At 46.1% G+C, this 22,779-nt stretch overlaps 1 protein-coding gene and 1 pseudogene across 1 annotated transcript; both read left to right on the top strand.

Moving 5' to 3' along the window:
- The first annotated feature begins 220 nt into the window (after positions 1–220).
- Positions 221–10,206, top strand: LOC117286777 (annotated as a pseudogene).
- Positions 10,200–21,732, top strand: Chmp7 (charged multivesicular body protein 7). Its single transcript, XM_010623932.3, has 10 exons — positions 10,200–10,592; positions 12,442–12,613; positions 16,921–17,106; positions 17,194–17,327; positions 18,052–18,100; positions 18,505–18,624; positions 18,861–18,959; positions 19,170–19,230; positions 19,921–20,094; positions 20,318–21,732. The coding sequence occupies exons 1-10, from the start codon at positions 10,294–10,296 to the stop codon at positions 20,368–20,370; spliced, it is 1,347 nt and encodes a 448-aa protein (XP_010622234.1). The 5' UTR covers positions 10,200–10,293; the 3' UTR covers positions 20,371–21,732.
- Positions 21,733–22,779: the final 1,047 nt, after the last annotated feature.

The following is a 22,779-nucleotide window of genomic DNA, read 5'->3' on the forward strand; positions in this document are numbered from 1 at the left end:
TTTTTAGTTAAGATGTTCGCTTGAATGCAATCTTTCCTGTTAAAATAAGACAGCTCTCTCCATTGCCTGTTTGTCTGGATGGATACTTTTACAATGCTTCTTAATATGGTCTGGAATACTCTGCCCATTTATTGAATTGTAAATGACTTTCGAATGTGCAAGTTCTGTTAAATATAAGGAGAACCTCTATCTTTTATGTTGAAGAAGTCATTTGCCAACCATGGTAAAACTTGCAAAACCACTTTATCCAGAGGGAATTATTGAAGCTATACAGAAAATCATAGAGCAAAAGCAAAGGCCCTCTGAGGAGAGAATCTGCCTTGCAGTCAGTGCCTCCCATGGGTTGGATAAGAAGACCGTCTCTGAACAACTGGAGCTCAGTGTTCAGGATGGCGCTGTGCTCAGAGTCACCAACAAAGGCCTCGCCTCCTACAAGGACCCAGACAACCCTGGGCCCTTCTCAGCGGCTAAACTGGGTACTTTTCCTAAGTCAACCAAGGGGTCAAGAGGATCGTGTAATGATCTCCGCAATGGGTATTGGAATAAACTTTTAAGGAGAGCAGTTGAAGGACATGGAAAAGTATCTCAGAGATCAGAGGGATCTCAGGAGCACCACCGCCAACTGGGCCTTTCAGTAGCACCTGGGCCTGGACATCAAGCTGTGAACAATGGGATGCTGCTGAAGGATGTGCTACAGTACAGGGTCAACTATGGGGCCTTAGACCGCAAGGCCAAGGCAGCACCCCAGTATACCAGTGCTTTCCCTTCCTCACTCCTGCCTGTCAGCCTCCTCCCCCATGAGAAAGACCAGGTAATGAGGAATTTGGTCTTACTGTACTTTCTGGACTTTGCTCTTTTGACTTCATGGTTTCAGTTTCATATGGACAAAAGATCTGCATAAATTTTGTTAAAAAGAAAACAGTGTACCTCAAAGCAGGCTTTTGTGTTTAAAAAAGAAATGAACAAAATCAACCCAGAGGAGTTTCTGATCAGACACTTAGTTATGGGCAGACACTTAGTTTGGGTATGAGTTAATCTAACTCCTCTACATCTTACTTGCCACATACCTTAGTTGATCACCTGGTCAATAAGACTAAAAGGATACTAGACCTCATTATTACAGAAATAGTCTCACTAGTACTATTTTTTGTTTGTTTGCTTGCTTGTTGTTTTCTGGTACCAGGTCTCAAACTCAGGGCCTTGTGCTTATGAGGTAGGCACAGCACCACTGAGCTAAATTCCTGGCCCTTCGCTAGTACTGTTGATATCTAGTGTTGTGGTATCCTCAGTGGTTCTTGCCTACTCTGTTCAGACAGCTCATTTTGTAGATAATTGGACAAAAACAGCAGATGATGCATGGAAAATTCAACATGATACAGATTCTAAACTTCAGACCTAAATTAGTGACCTTGAAACAACAGTGTTATGAATAGGAGAAAAAAGTGCCACTAGAAGATCACTTGCTTTTACATAACACCTTTGCTGTATAATAAACCTGTAACTCCTTGGGAACAAGTAAAGAAACATGTTCAAGGGGCCATCCATCAAAATATTACTATTGATATTTAGGCTCTGTGAAAGTAATTTTTATCCATGTCCCAACAAACTCAGGGCTTTGATGAGCAAATTCAAGACCAGAATAAATTTTCTAATGCTTTTGACCCACTGAATCCTCTTAATTATTTTAGAGCTCACTCTTGATTTTATATTGTCTGGAGCAATTCTACATAATTTTTGGGAAAAATCATTTCACAATTAAATTATGATTAGGCCTAGTTTTCCTGCCTACAGACCAACTATGGTCCATTAAGATGTAACTCCATTTTTGCCTTCCATCACAGCTAAGACCTAAATGGTCCTGTGATGCCATGACACGCCAGGGCAGGATTAAATCAGCTGAAGACATCTTGGTTCTCTGAGAACTGACTAATAAGAGAAAGGTTTCACCTGGGGAGGGCAAATTCCTAATCAAACTAGGATCTTCATCTGCATAAGTTCCTCATTGTCCTAGGATTATCACTGCCCTCTGAGTCATCTGTTACTCCTGATGTATGGAAAAAAGCTGCAGCAAGCTCCGGTGCCTTAATTTTTGCTGCCCAGAGCAGCATTGATCAGGCCCAAAGCTCAGCTTCTTCTCTAAGTCTCGTTTCCTGTCTTTATTCATTAATTCGCCTTGTGCTATTGTGGCTCACAGGAGACCGTGACTCACTGCAGGATTCTGGTAAAGGCCCCTTTCCCTGTTTCTTACAATATTGGGGTCATCCAAATTCTTCTTTTGCTTTTATTCATAGTACGCCATAGAGAAATGAAGACTGATCTCTACATGCAATGAAGCCTCTACTTACCCTGATTCAGCTATTGATTAAGTTTATGAGTCACTCCAATGCCTAAGTGTGAATGTCTTTCTTTTCTTTTCTCTTCTTCTTCTTTTTTTTTTTTTCTGGTACTAGGAATTGAACTCAGGACCTTGTGCTTGTCAGGCAGGCACCACGCCGCTGAGCTACATTTAAAATTCTTCAACCCAAAACATTCAGTGCCTGTGCCATTTTCGTTCTCTAGCATGAGCCTATTCATTCTGAGTGTATTGTTGCCTAATGAAAACCATGCTGCTTTTTCCTTTCCATCATATACCACATCTTAGGTATTTGTTCATTGCACACAAGAATCTGGAAACCCATTGCTCATAGAAACACAGGCAACCACCACATTTGGAAATTTATATCCTTATAAATTTGTGATTTGTTTTATGGCCTGGAATGTGGTGCATCTTGGTGAATGTTCTTTGTGAGCTTGAGAAGAACATGTGTTTTATTGGTGTTGGGTTAAGTATTGTATAGAGGACAATTCCACCCAGTGCATCGGTAGTGGTGTTGGGTTCACTTGTGTTTTATTCATTTTCTGTCAGCTTGGCTCTGTCCATTTCTGACAAAAGATCTTTAACATTCCTAGCACTAATGGTGGATCTGTCCATTACTCTTTATCATTTTATCAGTTTTTGTTTTTGTTTTTACCTCATGTATTGTGATATTCTGCTGTTTGATACACCCACACTATGGGTTGCCGTGTTTTCAACCCCTTTGTTAATGTGTAATGTCCATCTTTCTCACTGATAACTTTACTTGCTCTGAAGTCTGCTGTGTTTGAAATAAATATAGCTACTCTCATTTATTTTGGATTAGGGTTAGTACAGTGTGTCTTTCTCTATCCATTTCCCAGTCTTCCTATGTGTTGCTCAGTCTGGCCTTGGGTGTGCAGTCCTCCTGTCTCAACTTCAAAGCACCTGGAATTATAGATGTGCCCTATATATCCAGCTAGTCAATTCTTTTTTTTTTCCTTGCATTTGCCAAGCAGGTGCTGCGTGGTGCCACTGAGCTAAATCTCCGGCCCTCATTTCCTTTTAACTTACAGATGCCATTTTAGAAGTTGTTTCTTGGGACTGATGGTGTAGCTCAGTGGTGCAGAGCTTGCCCAGCATGTATGAGGCCCTGGGATTTGTCTCTAGCACTGAAAAAAAAAACAACTCCAAAATAATAGTTGGTTTCTTGTAGACAACATATAGTCGCTCCACACCTCTGTGCTGTCTCTGCAGAATGTTCATGGAGGCTCTTGAAAAGTAAAGCAGTTATTGATAAAGTTGGATAAACATCTACTGTATTTATTATATTTTCCTATGTACTGCCATTGTCATTCTACTTTTGTCTTCTTTTTGTGGTTTTCATTAAGCACTTTCTACTATCCTATTTATCTGCTTTCTCAGTATATGAACTATACTTTTTTTTTTTTTTTTTTTTTTTTTTTTTGGTACCAGGGATCGAATTTGTGACCTTGCACTTGCGAGGCAGGCAGTGGCACCACTGAGCTAAATCCCTGGCCTCAACTTTACTTTTAAAACTATTTTAAGTGGTTTACAAGTAGCAAGAAACATTTATAACTAATCCAGATTCACTCTCACATAATACTTCTTCACGGAAGATACACATTCATACTTACCCATTCATAACACGACTTTGTAGGTAGAGGAAGTGCCTCATAGTGACAAAGAATTGCTAATCCGTTCTTCCCATTCTTTGGAGCATCACTGCCATTCATTTCACCTGGACAAAAATGACTGAATTCCTTGTGGTTATGATTTTGAGGAAACATCTAGAATCAATTGAGGAAAAATTTAAAAATTTTTAAAATTTGAAATTCTGCTAATGCTTTTTCTTTTCATACATATTGGAGTTTCTGACTTCAATGGTTTCCTTTCTTTAAGAATTTAACTGTTTTCTTTTTTTGTTTTTTCTGAGGCTTTGTAGTTAATCACAGCCCAGGATGGCTTTGAACACCCAGTGATCCTCCTTCCTCAGTTTCCTTGCGCTGAGATTTCTCCCTGTGGCTAGCAACATTTCTTGTAAAGAGATTGTTTCACAATTGTTTCTCAGACCAGAAACTATTTTTGTCTGAGAAAGTCTTTATTTCTGTTTTGCTTTTAAGACAGCATCTCACCCTCTAGTTGGGCTGGTCTTGAACTCACTGTGTAGCCCAGGCTGGCCCTGAATTTAAGGTGATTCTCATGTCCCAGCCTCCCAAGTGCTGGGGTTATAGGTGTGCACCACCATGCCGTCTCCTTCGCTTTTGAAGAATAACTTCTCTTGATGTAGGATTGTAATTTGATTGTCTGTCTGTCTGTGTGTCTGTGCCTCTCTCTCACCCACACACACACATTAAATGGTTTGCACTATTCTCTTGCTTATATGAGTCCTAAGGAAAAGTCAGATTAATTTTTTTTTTTTGAGACAGGGTCTCACTATGTAGTTCAGGCTGGCCTTGAACTTGTGGCGGTCCGCCTGCCTCAGCCTCCCGAGTGCTGTGATTACAGGTGTGCACCACCATGCTGGCTCTCCATCTTAATGTATACACATTCCATTATGTACATTTATATCTTTTAGATGTCTCCCAGAGTTCTTGAATAGTCAAATCTGGTTTTTTTCTCTTTATACTGTAATCCTGAAGGTTTCTTTTGGTGTATCCTCAAGCTTATGAATTCTTTCCTCGGCAATTTCTAGTGTATTAATGAGTGATTCAAATGCATTTTCCCTTTCTTTTACAGCCTTTTTTGGTCACTGGCATTTTTTTAATTCCTTTTTAGAATTTCCATCTTCCTGCTCTGTAACCTATCTGTCCTTTTTTGTTATCTTTTTATATTAGAACCATTAAAAAATAACAGAAAAATTTAAAAAAGAAAAAATTAAGACCATAAGTATATTAATCAGTTACTTTACATTGCTGGTCTAATCACTCTAATACTCCTGCCACATCAGACTACCGTTCTGATGTTTGCTCTCCCCTTAACTGAAATTGCTTTGGTTTGGTTGGTTTGGTTTCACTTGGTTTTGGGATTTTCGATTGGTTTTGGTATGCTTTCAGTAAAACCCAGAATGTACATGCCGCACTGGATGAAGCAACTGGACCTTAGCCACCTGGTGGCAGTAAAGTGAGGCATTTTGTAAACTAATGATTAGATCTCAGCTTTTTAGTGACCCTGTGCTCCTGGACTGAAACTTCATCAAAAATGCCTCTGTCCTGCCCCATCCCCTTAGCTGAGGCAAAATGGCTAATGGGAGTTTAGAGTTGGTATTTCCATTCCCTCAGGTCTGTCAGACTATGATAAGACCTCAGCAGGTCAATTTCCCGTAAAACTGATTTTCTTGTTAGCCGGCCTAGTGAAGAACAATACTTTTTTTACTATTTCAAAATGCTGCTCTTCTCCTCCCCCTGCTGGAAGCAAGAGGGAATTTTTTTTTAATGTTTATTGTAAGAGCCTGGCAGAGCTAGAGGTACAACAGTTGTCTGGGAGCTCCCCTAAGAGTGGCCTTCCCTGTTGTTTTTAAACTCTGGAGTTTGTCCACAGTGAGCCTCCAGCAGCTCATCAATTACATTTTTCACTGACTCCCATCAAAGATTTTGGTTAGGCACCTTCATTTCCTTGTGACCGCGTACTACTTGCTGGTCTGTCCCCAGATTGGGGGTAGTGGTTTGCTGTCTGACTGCAATTCTCATATGGATCCAGGAAGAGTTATGTCTGTGCAGTTTTGAATTTGTTAAGGTGAAGTCTTGGTTTTTCAACCTCTTTACTTGCTGAGTCAGAAATAGAAAGCAATTTTAAAAAGAAGAGAGGGGAGGGAAGGTAATGAGATTTTTAAAAGGATAAATACTTTGGAGTCTATTGCATGAACTTGGACAACCAATTTCAAAAATGGCTACTGGGGAATTCTAGAAAGTCATGGTCATAAATGAAATGATAACAACAGTTTCCTGTGATTTAGACACTTTGCAAAGAGGGGATTTCCCACATCTGTGATTTTCCTAATCACTCTAGGAAAACAGAAGGCAACTACATTTGGAATCATTTGAGCTCAAAATGGCTAACAAACAAATAATCTTTTTAAATAAATAAAAATTACAACAGTTGATAGTACATTATATCTGGATAAATGTCCATATGACAGGCTTTGATGAAGTGATTTTTTAAACTCATAGTTTAAATTCCTTCACTTATGCATTCAACAGACAGCCCTCAGGACATGCCAGGTGCAATGCTAGAACTCAATATAATTAAGAACACAGACCCTGCCAGTAATTCATTTAAGCTAGTCAGAAAGACAGTCACATGAACACAGACTTTGAAAATAGTGTGCCATCTAAAATGATAGCGAGGTATACAGGTTTATGGAACTGTGAGGGAAACCCAATTCAGCCCAGAGCGAGAACAGAGAGAAAAGACAAGGGTCAGAAAAGATGTCCAGAAGCCAGGCGTGGTGGGGCACGCCTGTAATCCCAGAATTCGGGAGGCTGAGGCAGGAGGATCGCCATGAGTTCAAGACCAGCCTGGGCCTACCTACTGAGCTCAGGTCCAGCCTGAACTACAAAGGGACATACTGCCTCACACACACAAAAAAATAATAATAATAATAAATAAAATTAAAAAATAAAAAGACATCCAGAATATAGCAGTACCCGAACAGAATATTAATAAGCCTGGCCTCTTTTCCTTAGAAGTCCCATAGACAATAAATAAGGTATTTTTTAAAATCTTTCTTTTAGTCACATTCTAACAGCTCTGAATCTAGGGATAAATACTACAAATAACTGGATAATCGAGCAGGGTTTGCATGTTGCTGCAAACAATGACGAAGCCTCCCAAACCAGCCAGAGGGCAGACGCGGAGGATCCTCACAGTGGGGTCGGAATGTTGACATCTCTGCAACGTTGCAGATTACGGCTGCAATGGGGATGTGTAGGTGTCTAACCAAAAGCACTAAGGCAGTGATGAACCTTGTAGAGACCAAGTGCCCAAACTGCAAGCCAAAACCCACTTATTTATCACAAAGTGCCAAGACTACAGTTAAACCTGAATATTTGACCAGCCAAGTGAAAGCTCAGTCATGGCTAATGAGTCACAGATGGTGACATCACCGTGGGGCGCCACTCCTTTCTGAGCACGCGCATGGCCTCTGTGCGCGCTGTTCTGGCTGCTGGGGTGACGTTGGGACGATGCTGGGGCCACTTGGCTCGGTTTGCCACCACTGCACTAGGGCATCCATCAACAGGTATCACGGTCACCTAGTGTGGTGACATTTAGGTCAATTTTTGTTCTTCAAGCTCTGCCAAACTAAAGAGTGTATGAATCACTCCTCCTCCCATAGTAGTCGTCACAAAGATACAATCGCAAAGTGTGCACAAGAAAAAGTTCTTAAACTCATAGCTTTGAAACTTTATTTCAGAGGTGGGACCTGACAGAAAACTTGCTCGCATGAGATCATGAAGCTATTTTACTAAGAGATAAAACCAGGACTGGGTCATTTATTTTTTAAAAATTGGGGCTGGGGGTAAAGCTCAGTGGTAGAATGCTTGCTTAGTAAGCAGGAGACCTTGGGTTTGTTCTCCAGGATCACACACACAAAACGGTATATTCATTTAAAAGTGGAATGATATCTAAGTCCAGGCTCTGTGCTAGATACGAATACAAAATTTAGACACATTATTTCTCATTCTTGTTCCACTCACCCCCATGCCACAAATACCATGCAGTTTCAACCACAAATACTGTGGATGTCTTCAAAATGTAGACTTTTTATGAAACATAACCACCATTATCACTGTCCTCAAAATAATTCACTACCATCAAATATCCAGTCAATACTGAAACTACCTAATTCAGTTTAAATGAGTTTTTAGATTTTTTTGTATTAGTAGGGCCCCACTAAGGTCCACACATGGCACATTTGTTGAGGAAACAATATTATCAAGTAGTAGTTCTCAGTTTGGAAGCAGTCGATTCCAACATTAGTTTTCACTTAATATATTCCTCTATCTTGATTTTCTAAAGACTCCCATGAACTAGTACTTACATCTAGGGGCTTGATTAGATTGTTTCAGTTTTCTGACAAAAACATTTCATGAATGGCTCCGTATACTTCCTATTGTACCATTTCAGGAGGTGCAGGATACCAAGTTTTCATTCCACAGTTTCTCTCAAGACCCGGCTACTTTCCTGGGCACGACAGCACGGCAGACAGTGCTTCTGAGGGTACAGATTATTTGCTCACATGCTTTACCAGTCTTCTTCCCTGGAAAGCTCTCCATCAGACTTAAAATAGCTCCACTTTAACTTCCTCATCCCTATAGCAGAAAATGTGCCAAAACTTGCATCACAGGATATTATGAGTATTAAATGAAACAGATTGTGAAAGTGCTTGGAGAAACGTGAGATATTTATTGATACAGTATTCATGCAATACATAGATACTGGTACACACAATCGTATAACTAATCATCCTCCTAAAAAATGTTTATTAAAATTCATCCTTCCTGAGTTCCAACTACTGTAAACCCCAGAACTCAATGACAACATCTATTATACTACATACCACATCTTAACATTTCCTTCAAACCCCATGAGGAAATATCTTAATAGAAAACAGGCTCAGAAAGGTTAGGTTAACCGAGGCTGCACAGATGGTGAGTGGCAGAGGCCAGACTCATGTAACTATCACTATTAAACTGTAAATAACAAGCTACAGAAAATTCTCATTTTAAAAATGGTTCCATTAGCTGGGTGTGGTGGCACACGTCTATAATCACAGTACTCGGAAGGCTGAGGCAGGAGAATAACTGCGAGTTTGAGACCAGCTTACGCTACACGGTGAGTTCAGAGCCAGCTTGAACTACAAAGCAAGACCCTGTCTCAAGAAAAAAAAAAGTTTCTATTAAAAAGAAAACTGATTGTATAGCTCGATGGTAGACTTACTTAGTGTGGGCAACCCTAGGCTTGACCTCCAGCACTGGAAAAAGAACATTTCTCATCAACATCAACACTGAACAGATTAATTGCTCCTGAGATTCTTTGGGAGAATCTTATTCTACATTCCATCTCTCATTCTAACAAGATTATAAGAATTGAAAAAAAAATAATTGAGAGGCAAAATTTAAGTTTACATCTTGCTGCTCAGAGATTTCTTCAGCACCACTATCAAAGTTAAAATATTTGAGTCGCTGTCCTCAGACAACTAGGGAAGGAAAGGGAGGCAGGATACAAATGCTCAACTGTACAGTCCAGGAAAGAGGTAACAATGAATCGGAACAGTCGAACAGTTTCAGGAAAGAGGTAGAACTGTAGATCAGCAGGAGATGGGTATTCAGAAGAAAAGACAGAAGGCTCCTCCAGAGAAGAAATCGGGAACAAGAGCAGTCTCTAAAAACACGAATGTGCATTGTCGCGGAGCTTCGGCGACTGGTAGCTCTGTTTTTCTGCTGACATCATGAAAACATGCGATCTTGGAAGTTAACGGGCTTTATAATGTAAGAACGGCTGGAATAGGAGAGGTAAACCTTGATCCAAGACTTGAAAATCCACGTCCCGCGGCTTCAGATGAAGGGGGCATGGCCTCCTCAATAGGGCTATCTGAGATACTTTTGGAGGCGCAATCTTTTGGCTTGCTGTAGCATAGAGTCTACACTAGGTCATTACACGCTATGGTTGGTCCGCACGCGCGAAGCCCTTCTTTCCTCACAAAGACCATAGAAGGAGGGCTATGCGCAAGCGCTCTGAGGCTCTCTGAAGATAACGACATCGTCCCGCCTCCTGGCAAAGGGAAGCAGCGTAACGCCTGCGCTCTGAGGGCTTTCAAGACTTATTTCACGCTGCGAAAGGCGGTGACGTGATGAGTAGTCAAGCAACGGAAGCCGGGAGGGAACTAGGGCGGAAGGGGATCAGGGGCCAGGATTGTGTTCGGATCCTTTGGGGTTCCGATGTGGTCCCCGGAACGGGAGGCCGAGGCCCCGGCCGGGGGAGACCCGGCGGGCCTCCTGCCCCCTGAGTGGGAAGAAGATGAAGAGCGTATGTCCTTTCTGTTCTCCGCTTTCAAGAGGAGTCGCGAGGTGAACAGCACCGACTGGGACAGCAAGATGGGCTTCTGGGCGCCGTTGGTGCTGAGCTACAGCCGCCGCCAGGGGGTGGTGCGCCTGCGTCTGCGGGACTTGCAGGAGGCCTTTCAGCGCAAGGGCAGCGTCCCGCTGGGGCTGGCCACGGTGCTGCAGGACCTGCTGCGGTGATTTTTCCTCCCCTCGGGTCTGTGACAGCGCACCGCGCCCAGCCCAGGGTCTGGCCCAGAGTGTGCAAAGGAGGAGGCACGCAAGGAGGTCTGTCTACGGGTCTGTGGAGGGAAGCGCCCGAGGGGCTGGGACAGTCCAATTTAGACGCGTTCCACATGTCACCAGCCCGGGGGAGGTGACAATGACTTGTGTGAACTGAAATAGCGTTATGTAGTTCTTACCTAAGGGCTTCCAAATTTGAGTTGCCGGTGTAGCGCAAGGTCTAGGAGATAAGGCACGGAAGACTGGAGCAAAGAAGAGTGTTTGTGAGCAAGGAAGCTGCAGTAATCTTGCCAACGAGCCCTGTGCAGGCATGTGCCTGGCCTTTTCCGGCCTGTCTGTGGCACAGGCTGTTGGAGCAGAGAGGACATGAAGGAAGATGAGGGCTTACCTGAGTGCCCGGCATCCTGAAAAGGTCCATAGGTGACACAAGCGTGAGTATGTGCAGTATTTTGGAGGTGCCTGAGTAGGTAACATTAGTAGATGACAGCGCTTAACAGTATGCAGACATTTTTCATCTGAATCCTTCAGCGGTCTTAGAGAATAAAATTCACTGTGGGAACTGAGTCTCAGAGAACAAGTGACTTTAGAGGGTTACACAGCTAGTTAGAAGTTGCCTCGAGACTAGATTCCCACTCTCTGGATTCTAAATCATTTTCACTTCACACTGTATGCATCATACTAGGCCCAGTACCTAGCATGGTCCTTCCCTCAGTGAATGAAGGAGAAAATCAACTCTGATAGTTTTTAGCTTGCTGCTCTTTCTGATGGAAGGGTCCGGCTCCCCTACTTCTGTTCTTGGTAACTTTCCCTTGGCTAACCTTGCTGTATACAATACAGGCCTTTCTGAAATTTTCCTTTCTAAGAAAGTGTGCTGGGGAGAAAGTTATTTTGCTTCACGTCTACAGTGGAGACATTAGTCGGAGAAGCCAGTGGGGAACAAAAGTAGAGTGGGCCTTCTTACGGCAGGGCAGCCTTCTACCACTTCCGATCCAGAGACCTTTAGCACCTTGATCCCTTCTCTCCTGAGTGATGATTCTTCCCTGAAGCTGCCTCGTGCCTGTCTGAGTCTGACACCTGAAAAGTTTGTAAGGGAGAGATTTCTCCCACAGAGGCAACACAATGTAGCAAAGAACAGCTTTGCCTGAGGGCTCTGCCGTTTGTTAAATTACCTGGACAAATTACCTGCCATCATTTTTAAGCCCTGTCTTGACAAATTATAATGTGGTAGTGATAATTGTAACTACATCTATTGTGAGAATATGAAGGTCTTTATGTAGCTCTTAACATAGTAGCCTCAGTATATTTAGCTGTTGCTATGTTACAGAAACCAGGAAATACTTAATCTTATGTCCAGCAGGAAGCCTTGTCTCTGTACATCTTTGTGTTCTTCTCTATGCCTTATATTTGACAATGATCCATTATTGTTACTTTCATTTTATTGCTTCGAGCTCCATCTGTAAAAGAAAAACTCAATGCGGGTGCAGTGTCTCCTGTGTCTCTGGAGTCTTCATTGAGTGCTTGTGTTTGGAGCCAGACAGAACCAGACTTCTACCAGGCCTTCCTCTCTACCTTCTCGGGGCTTTGGTTTTCTCATTGGTTACCATGCTAGTGGCTCCATCTGTCTTGTAGAGGGTTTAGGAGGCTGGGTGCAGCGCAGCTCTGAGTAGCCGGTGCAGTGTAGATGCCCAGTAAATGGTTGCTGTGATGACGGAATTTCTTTTACCGGGAAAGGGTGCAGGTGGGGACTGGAGTGGGCCATTGCATTAAGCGCTTCTCTGTGCCTTTCTTTTTCTTTCCCTGTAGTCGAGGGGAGCTGCAGCGAGAGTCAGACTTCATGGCCAGTGTGGACAGCAGCTGGATCTCCTGGGGGGTTGGTGTCTTCCTTCTGAAGCCCCTCAAGTGGACTCTGTCTAACATGCTCGGAGACAGTAAGGTTCCTGTTGAGGAGGTGCTTGTGGCCGTGGAGCTGCTGAAGGTGAGTGGACAGAGGGAAGGGCCGGGCACCCTGGTGATGGCAAGAGTGCCTGCTGTGTGGTTCTTGGAGGAGACTCTTACGTGGTTCCAGAGTTGACATCTGAGTTTACCCAGCTTGCCTTGAGCCATCCTTTGTTGTTTTTTTTTTTTTTTTTTTTTTTTTTTTTTTTGTACCAGGAATTCAACTTGGGACCTTGTGCTTGCGAGGCAGGCTGCAGAAGCACTGAGCTAAATCCCCAGCCTAGGAATCATCTGGAACAAACAGTCGATTACTTCCTAGTGTTTGTAAGGACTGTTGATAAGTGGTAGTTTAGGAAATGCCTTGCCTTCTGTAGTTTATTGTAAGAAATCCCTAGGACTTCTGACGACCTTGTGGCCTTCAGCTTTTCCCACCACTGAATTAGCCAACAAGGTGCTAATTTCCTACTCTCAGTCTGCTTGCTTCCCCTTCCGGCTTGCTGAGGGCTGCCTCCCACCATCCCTGCTCTTCTGCCTGGAAGCAGCCCTCAGGGCTTTGTCCTGTCCTGCCCTCCTGTGCAGTCAGCCTCCTCCCAGGATGCCTTCTCTTCCCAGCCCACTGTACTCTGATGGCGTGATGGGGCCCTCAGTGTCCACAGCAGGTTGCCTCCATGTTCCACACAGAAGAGGCACAGCCAGTCCTGGCCTGTGTCGCCCGGATGGGGCCCTGCTCATGGTCCCCAGCTGGAGGAGGGCTCTCAGCCACTCTGCAGCCCACTCCCACCCCTCCCGCTGCTCTTCCGCTCCCACCCTCTTCACTCTGTAGACACCCTGGAGCAGGTAGCCTCCTAAGACTGACTTCCGCTTCCTGTCCTGCCACCATAGTTCTGCCTCCTCTGAGCTCCCTGCTTCCCTGAGCTCAGAGGGCAGAGTGGCCTTTTCCACATGTGCTCCTGAGTCTGCCCCACCCTTCCTGTTCCTGATTTCCATCAGCCGTTGCTCTCCATATTTTGTTTCTCTCCTGATGCTTTCTTCCTTGGCTTCAGCCCACCAAGGCTTTCCCATTACAAGTTGACTCCTTTATGTTCTCGGGCTCCTGCCAGCTACTGCTTACTCATGCATTCTCTCTCTCTCTCTCTCTCTCTCTCTCTCTCTCTCTCTCTCTCTGTCTCATTTTGAAATACAACAGACCTGCTACAGCCCCATTGCTCCACTGAAACTGCTGTGCACAGGCTTATGAACTTTAAGTGGTGGTATTTATGAAGTTCACTGAACACCAGGTAGCTAAAGTGGGCTACAGATGATGGTTAGTTTTGAAATACACAGAACCAAGCCCAACCTCAGGGCCTTTGCACATTCCTGGGGGTCTTTATACAGCAGGAGCCAGCTCGGACCCCCATGCCCAAGGGAAGTGCTAGCTTTTCCTCACCTTGACAGACACAGGGCTCTCTGCACAGCACTGAGGCTTCCCGCTCACCAGGACTTTCAACCAAGTGACCCACATTTTCTTTACCATTCCTTGTCTGCACGATGGCCTTGTTCTGCAGTCCCTAGTCATGGTCCGCACAGCAACAGCAGGGTGGGCTGGCTGGTTCTGGGCCAAGCTTGGGTCCTCTCTGCAGACTTTTACCTCGCATGTTCTCCAACCTGGAGTGAAGAGGTAGGTCCATTGGCCCCAGCGATGTGGGTTTGGACTCATATCTGTTTGCTATCAAAAGGTGGAGAATGGCAGTCAAGTGGAGTAGAATTACACGGCCCTGTGGAAATAAACAATAGTCTCTGAGAGCACTGTTGTCTACTCCTATTTAGGTATATACTAAATAGGAATACTCCTGTGATCCCGGCATTCTAGAAGGCTGCAGCAGAAGGATCACAGGTTTGAGCCCAACCTGGGCAATTTAGCAAGAGCCAGACTCAAAATAAAAAGTAAAAAAAAGCCTGGAGATGTAGCTCCTGGCGAAGGCCCTGGGTTCAGTCTTCAGTACCACGAAAACAAGAACAGGAAGTCTTCATGCCTTCAAGGCACAGTGCTGCTGAATCAGTGCTCACTGCACTTTCTGGACACCTCACAATTTTCTCAACTAGTTGGCGGCTCCATTGTTTTCTTGGGCAGAGGCAGGGGTGGGCATGTGTGGGCTTCCTCACATTTGTAACACTAAAGGGTCTTACCTGGGTATAGAAGAGGAAGATGTAGAGGAACCTGCAGTGGAGGGAGATTGTTTTTCCTAAGCCCAGACACACAGATAATACCCAATAACTTTTTACTTTCTTTTAAATCGTCCTGAAAATATACAAAAAAGCAAAAATTGCCAGTGATTTTCCTTTGGAAAAAAGTATACAGAGAATTGAAGTTGCCTTTCTGTTTGTCCCATTCTGTTTCTTTGAGTATGTTCCTTTCCCACTGGTTGTGTGTCGGCAGTCTTTTCTCATCGACCCCGTCACACTCCGTGCCGAATTACTTTCCATTCTGTTTTGTTAATTAGCATTCAGTACTAGCTGAAACATCTTACTCATTTATTCTTTGAGTACCTTTTTTCTTATTTTAATTTTTTATTTTATTTTTTGGTGCCTGGATTGAACTCAGTACCTTGGGCTTGCAGGGCAGGCGTGGTACCACTGAGCTAAATCCCAGCCCCTGAGTGCCTTTTAATAATGCCACATACCGTTAATCCGTTTATGTGTGGACGCCATATAGTTCCAACCACAGCAGCTTGATAGTGACCAAGTCTAATGGAAACGTAAGACACTGTCTTACTGGCCTCTCTGCCACCTTTGAGACTTCTGCCCACTCACTTCTCAGAACTTCTCCTTTCCCTGAATTTGTTCCCTTGGGCAGCAGGTTCCCTCTGTTCCCCCGAGCTGTCCTTCACCGCTTAGATATTGGTCTTCCTCCACTTGGCACTTTCCTCCCTGGTTTCCTTGGCCACCTCATCTGTGATCATAATCACCAGCCGTGTGCTGAGGGCTTTCTCCGTCTGGGTGTCTCCTTGGGGCATCAGTTGTCTGCTGTACCTGCCTTCTTAGGTGTCCTCAGGTATCCAACCCGCATGTCCCAAGTGGACTGTTTTGTCTTTCCTTTAAATGGGCTTCTCTCCATCTAGGTTTTTGCTGTTAACAGCATCACATCTACCAGCCACTCACATGGAGTCTAGACCTTCCTCTTTCTCCTTCTACCCTGTACTCAGTCACACAGACTGCACTTTTATCTTCTGCATTTTGCCTGAATCCACCCTTCTCTCTCTGTTCAGCCCCATATCTCCTCTTGCATAATGGTGCCCCCTCCACAGTCCGTCTTTGCAGTTGTCACCCAGCTCTCAGTTTAGCCATGGCGGACCCTCCGGTGACTGCCCACTCTCGGCAGAGAGAGCGACAGCAAGTACGATGCTACTCTTCACATCTCGTAGAAGCGCTACCTCTCCCCTTGCCTTCCTTGTGACGGATCTGCCACATTGGTCCTCTCTTCCCTGCTCACAGCTTCCCTTCTGCCCAGGACTCCCCTCCACCTCCTTCACCACGTAACCGTAGTACGCCTCAGGTTTCCACTCAACAGGGCTTTGGTTTGGTTCGGTTTGGTTTGGTGCTGGGATTGAACCCAGGCTTTGCACCTGCTGCTCCTGCTTAACACTGAGTTGCACACTCCAGTCCAGCCTTTTCTGAGAAACCTCGGAATCCTCAGGTTTCCTTCTGTGTTTTCTCATGGCCTTCTCTGCCTGCCTCAGATATTTGACTGCAGAAGTGATTTGCACGTCTGGGGGAAACTGGCGTCATGTCTTAGAGCTTCTGTTTCCTAGCTTCCCACTCATCCTGCCCTCCTGCTCATCACATACTTAGCTCTTTAGACTCTTTATGAACTCGGTAGCATCCATGTCTGTAGTCTTGCCAGTTGTCTTAAAAATGAAGAGGCCGGACTGAAAAGGAAATGTGTCATCTCTTCTGCGTGGCTCCCCTCTTCTTATGAGAGGGGTGCCGAGGACCTGTGAGCCTGATGGGTACAGGGTCATGGGGCCCGCAGAAGTCAGGCTCCGCTTGGTTCGTGGCCAATTCCACCACTCCCCTCGCTCCTTCCTCCCACCAGTGCACAGCCGGGGAGAGGCAGACACAGAAAGTCCCAGGTGGACCTGTGAGCGTGGAGCTGGCATTTCATGCACCCCATTTCATACAGTCCCAGCTTACCTCCCAAGTTCGAAGGAAAAACAAGATCCTTTTCCTTTGTTAGAAGCCACAGCTTTAGGGAGGATGGGGGTGCTGCTCCCCGGCTCTTGCCTTGTCATGGTTCTGAAGCTCAGGGCCAGGTTGCACCCCATCCTGTGGTGCTGACCAGGCCGGTGCGCCCCTTTGCCCACCCTGCAGGAAAAGGCCGAGGAGGTGTATCGCCTGTACCAGCACTCGCCACTGTCCTCCCACCCCGTGGTGGCCCTGTCGGAGCTCAGCACTCTGTGCGCCAACTCCTGCCCGGACGAGAGGACCTTCTACCTGGTGTTGCTACAGCTGCAGAAGGAGAAGCGGGTCACGGTCCTGGAGCAGAACGGGGAGAAGGTAGGAGCCCTGTTCATTCGCTCCTTTCATACAGTGGTTTGCTTGGACCTGAGGGAGGGGCGGCAGTGACGCATCCCTGTCCCACAGATTGTGAAGTTTGCCAGAGGGCCACATGCCAAGGTGTCCCCTGTCAATGACGTGGATGTCGGGGTGTACCAGCTGATGCAGAGTGAGCAGCTCCTGTCGCGCAAAGTGGAGTCCTTATCCCAGGAGGCCGAGAGGTAGGTCACTCCTCTCAGCAGGCCGTCTGCAGAGCCCTCAGTATGAACTGCATTAACTGTTTACAGAAGTACTAACTGCTCCGTACAGAGACCTGAAAGCACAAGGTATCACAGAGGCATGAAATATGCCTGGACTCTGCCCACAGAGATGACAGTTGCTGCCATATTATTTCTGTTCTTCCTTGGTGGTATCTGTGTAGACAGACTGTGTTGAGCGGAGTGTCATCTAAGGGGCAGGGGATACAGCAGTGAGCAGGGCCCTCAGTGCCTCACAGCAGTCTTTCTAAGGGACCCCTGCTCTTCCCTGGGTCCATGGTAATAGTCACAGATATGTCTCTGAAAGGAGGACAGAGATAGTAAATTGGAACTTGTTCATTCTCTCAGTGAGAAGAGTGCACGCCTGTCACAAGGTGACAAGACATGGTCAGGGTCACGGTGGATGTTAGGAATCGATCCTGTTGGTCCCAGGCAGAGATGTGTTTGCATTTCCTGTGCACTGGCCTCTGCCTGGCCACCCTGCTTCCCACATGCACCTGTGCAGGCCTGAATCTCACTTGCTGCCTGGCCAGAGTGTGTTGTTGGCACCCTTGCCTTGACCCAGGGAGGGTTGGGTTTGATCTTCAGATCCGGAACCACTTTCACTCAGTGTAGTTTTCAGGGGTTCTTTGGGACCCTGCCACCCATCCCATGGCACAGTCCTCTGCATCTCTCTGTTTTTTCACAGGTGTAAAGAGGAAGCCCGGCGGGCCTGCCGAGCAGGAAAGAAGCAACTGGTGAGCTCGCCTGCCCCACAGCCATGTAGCAGTGTCCTGGGCTGGCTGGGAGGGGTGCCCAGCAGTTCCCAGAGTGGCTGCTTGGGGATCAGGGAATTGGAGCAGAGGCTGAGGGTGGCCCAGAATCCATAGTTTGTTTTGTGTTTTGAGACAAGTGTCTCACTATGTAGTTCAGGCTCTTCTTGAACTCACTCTGTAGTCCAGGCCGGTCTTGAACTTGCAGTGATCCTCCTGCCTGACCTCCCAAGCACTGGGATTACAGGTCTGTACCACCATGCCTAGCAGCAGATTATTTTATTTGAGAGAGAAGGCCTTTCGGTAGTCTTCCCACCTGAAAGGGGCTGTCTTCCTCTTGCTTTCTGGCCAGCTTTGTCTTGCCCTAACCTCAGTCTCCACACCCCCAGGCACTAAGGTCCCTCAAGGCCAAGCAGCGGACAGAGAAGCGCATCGAGGCCCTGCACGCCAAGCTGGACACTGTTCAGGGCATCCTGGACCGCATCTATGCCTCCCAGACAGACCAGATGGTAACCGCATCCCTGTCCTCTGCTCATGGCTCACCTCAACCTTGGGGCTGAGCTATTGCAAAGGAACCTGGGTTCTTTCAGGGCATGGCTGGGCTGCCTTTGTATTTCCTGTGGGAAGATTGGCCCCTGTGAGTGTGACTTGGGTAGCCAAAACCTCCCAAAGCTGCGAGTTAAGCACCATTGTCTAGATTTTGCTGGAAATGTCCTTTGCACTGAGAACTGGGCTTTCTCTTTAGGTTTTCAATGCCTACCAAGCTGGGGTAGGAGCACTGAAGCTGTCCATGAAGGACGTCACGGTAGAGAAGGCAGAGAGCCTTGTGGATCAGATCCAGGAGGTACAGGAAAGGGCTGGGGAGGGACACACACAAAAATAAGTCACAGAGGACAGACATGACGTTGTTGCAGCCCCCTTTCCCAGATTGACCATGTGACTTCGAAGAGCTTTTCCCTGACTCTCATATGCTTTGTAACACTGTGTTCCTCTAAAGACCTTAAGATGCTCAGCCACCATTCCTAGTTCAGGGCTTTGCATTTGTCTCTTACAGCTGTGTGACACCCAGGACGAAGTTTCCCAGACTCTGGCTGGTGGGGTAACCAATGGTTTAGGTGAGTAGTCGGGGTGACACTTTCTCCTTCCCCTTCTTCCTTTCTGAGAGGTTTTGCTTCCTTGTTCCATGACAGGTTTGATCATGGACTTCTGTGGTGCAGGAAACCCCTTCCTGGGACTCACCCACAGAAGTAGTTGGAGTGAATTGCCATTCTTGCCTCAGTCTACTATACTGAAGGCCCACTGTGCTCCAGTGACCCTTACAAGGCTCAGCTGGCAGGTCCTTCACCTAGGGCAATGATGGCAAAACTTTTAGAGACCAAACTACAACCCAAAACCAAAATTTATCACAAAGTGCAACAGTACAATTAAACCTGAATGCTGAGGTTTGAGTATAGAAAAGACAGCTCATAAAATTTGTGATGTCGTCATAGAGAGGGCTCTGCATGCTCACTGTGGTGTGTGCGGGATCGGTTTGCCATCATGGCCCTAGGGCAAAGGGAATCAGGGCCAGTTCAGCGGTAAGCTGCATATACCTCCTTGACGACCTAGCTCTGTGTTTGGAAAAAGATTCACTTTACGGTACCCTTTGCTTCCTAGCTTGTGACTCTTTACCTGCATGGAGGCCCAGGCATCTTTTATAAAGCTGAGCTGGGTTTCAGAGAATCGTAGAACTGGAACCCTGGTTCTGGACTCAGTACATTTCCTCCTTGAAGCTAATATGTTCCTACGTTGCTTCTTCTCCCCAGACTTTGACAGTGAGGAACTGGAGAAGGAGTTGGACATCCTCCTTCAGGACACCACCAAAGAACCTTTGGACCTGCCTGACAGACCCAAATGTTATACCAACAGTGTGCCTAACCCTAGGATCTCCGATGCTGAACTTGAAGCTGAACTTGAGAAGCTGTCCTTATCAGAGCCAGGTATGGGCTGTTTTCTAAGGTTGCCTGGGACCCTCTGGCTGACTGAGGAGCCAGGCACAGAATGGATGGGTTCCAGCCCAACTGCTCAATCTGCCTGGGAACCAAAGCCCTGTAAAGAGTAAATGGTGGTGTTATCTGTATTAAGACTCAGTCCCTTACACAGTCGGATGCTTCCATCATAAAGACCTTTCTGCTACAGTGCTGTCATTTCTTCTCCTTGCAGATTTGGTCCCAAGCAGTAAATCTCCAAAAAGGCTATTGGAACCAACTCTCTAAAGCCATGGAAGGACCCTCAAGTGAAGGACCCTCACGTAAAAAAGAGATCGGCCTCATATGTGTACATAGTTATTTAAATGAGAAATGCTCAGAATTGGTTGGAAGAGGAGGAAAGAGAAGCACTCTGGTGTATCTGGATGCTGCCGCTCAAAACAGGACAGGTAGAGTCTCTGGAAGCAGTGCTCCAAAAGCTTGCTCCCAGCTGGTGTCAGGGACCTGCCTTCTCATCCTGATAGTGCCACAATTTATACAGCCCCCTGTGTGACCTGTTGTCTCTCATAGCCTGCAGTTCTTGCCAGTGGCTCAGTTAGGTTTGTCTTCACCCACCAGCTTTGTTCCAGCCAGCGAAGGTGAACAGTTTGCAGCTTTGCCAAATCAAAGTTAGTCCTCTCCTCTCCCCCAGCCCCACCATTTTTTAGAGGGATTTAATTCTGTCTATAATGTCCATTAAACAACTTCCTGTCCAACTCCATTTTCATTGGTAGTGGGAAGAATAAGAATCAAACCCTTAGAAAAATTTGAAGAAACTTAACAGCTGCTGCTTCATAGAGAAACAGTTTACGAGATTTTTCTCTGTGAATGTCAAGTTCTCCAGATGTTCAGAAAAGGAGGTCATCCCTGAGTGGCTCGGGTCGTGACAGTTGGGAGGGGGACTCGTGTGGTTGATGCAGAAGATCTACTTGGGCTTTTGAACTTGAGTGAGGAGAGGCCCAGGTAACTCCAGGGCCCCAGGATGTCCAAACCCCATGTGCTTTCTTAGAGGCAAAGCTTTTGCCTTGGCCCCCTCATGAATTTATATATATAAATGTTGATTCCGGAACAAGCCACACAGTACCACCCCTCACTCCCCTTCAAGAGCCTGACCCACACCAACAGGGGCCCTGTTTGAATCAGAATATAATTTCTGCTGTAGCCCATTGCTCAGGATGGGGGCCTGAGCCAAGATGTGCAATAGGAGCAGGTGGCTGTGGCTTTCTGCTGGATGTGCCATGTGCTTCCTAGGTCCTGCCTTAACCCCTCCCGGCCTCCTGCAGTCCCATCTTCCTACTTCCTTTGATGGCCTGGAGGGGGTGTGCAAGGCAGGCAGGACAGGGTATGAGCCTCCCTCAACAAGGAAAAGATGTAGCAACCATACTGCCACTCTGTTGCCCAGGTTCAAGGATTCTGCCTGGTGTCTTTTGCCCTGCTCCTCCTGCTTTACAGAGCCGAGGTGGGGCTTTGGCTGTAGGCTGGAAGTAAGACTCTACTCAACAAATTTCTCTCCCACTGAACTTCGATAAATGGAAACATTGGGGGTGAAGGGAAACAATCACTATTTTTTTCTTTTTTATCTGGTAAATAATTAAAAGAGAAAACCCTAGAGTTGTCCTTTCTTCTTTAAACTCTTTCTGCCTCCCCTGGCCATGTATGTATCCACACTTCAGTTCTAGCATCGCAGTGTGAGCCCAGAGCTATGCAGCACATTGAGCCCTGCTCTGGGTATGATATCTGCCATGCCCTGGGAGTGACGGGCTTTGAGGCTGAGTGCAGTTGGGAACAGCCTAGGTCAGCCACAGTGCCAGGTAAGACAGCAGGTGAACCAGGTAGGAAAAGTATTGGGAGCACCAGCCCAGGATACTATGAGAACCCTAGGTCTAGAAGAGAACTGAAAGAGATTAGCTGACAGGCACAGAGGTGGGATGATATCAAGGCATATGTAGTAGGAAACTCCCACTGGAAGGAAGTGGCCAGGACATGGTAAGCCTCCTCATCTATTTTCATGTTGAATTTTCCGAAGCCACTGAAAAGTCCTCATTCAGCATTTTGTAAAGACCAAGGGGCTGAAGTTGTGATATATCTTCATGGGGTCTTTGTGTGCTGCTGACTCCCAGCTTCATTCTCTGCTGGGAGGTGCTATTCTGTTTGGCCACTGGGTCTGGACACCTATCATGTGATGAAACCACCTCCAACATCTTCGTGGGCCTAGACTGAACTTCTAAATTGTAGTTGGTGAACTACCTCCGATATTCTTGGGATGTAACGACAATCCACCTGTCAGAGCGAAAATACCTCCAATACTTTATGGGATGTGGCTGGATATCCACCCTGTCATTGGGAAACCACCACCAGCACCTTGAAGTGTTACTGGACGTTTACATTGTGGTTGGGAAACCACATGTACCATCATCATGAGATGTAGCTGGACATCACATTGTGGTTGGGAAACTGCATTCAACATCTTCAAGGGATGTGAATGGAAACCTATCGTGGTTCAGGAACCACCTCCAACATCTTCATTGGGTGTGGCTGGTCATCACATTCTGGTTGGAAAACCACCTTCTTGGGATGCGGCTGAAAATGAACGTTGTTGGGAATCAGCCTCCAGAATCTTCATGGGATGTGGCTGAACCTTCAGGCTGTGGTTGGGAA

This window comes from Fukomys damarensis, unplaced genomic scaffold (genome assembly GCF_012274545.1).
Source record: "Fukomys damarensis isolate Sample0158 unplaced genomic scaffold, DMR_v1.0_HiC HiC_scaffold_18, whole genome shotgun sequence".
Classification (NCBI taxonomy): domain Eukaryota; kingdom Metazoa; phylum Chordata; class Mammalia; order Rodentia; family Bathyergidae; genus Fukomys; species Fukomys damarensis.

Bases quoted from the DNA above. Each gene is read 5' to 3' on its own strand.
- Chmp7 (XM_010623932.3), top strand. From the start codon at position 10,294: ATGTGGTCCCCGGAACGGGAGGCCGAGGCCCCGGCCGGGGGAGACCCG. The intron at 10,593-12,441 runs GTGATTTTTCCT...CTTTCCCTGTAG, and splicing joins GTGCTGCAGGACCTGCTGCG to TCGAGGGGAGCTGCAGCGAG. The intron at 18,101-18,504 runs GTGAGCTCGCCT...CCACACCCCCAG, and splicing joins GAGCAGGAAAGAAGCAACTG to GCACTAAGGTCCCTCAAGGC.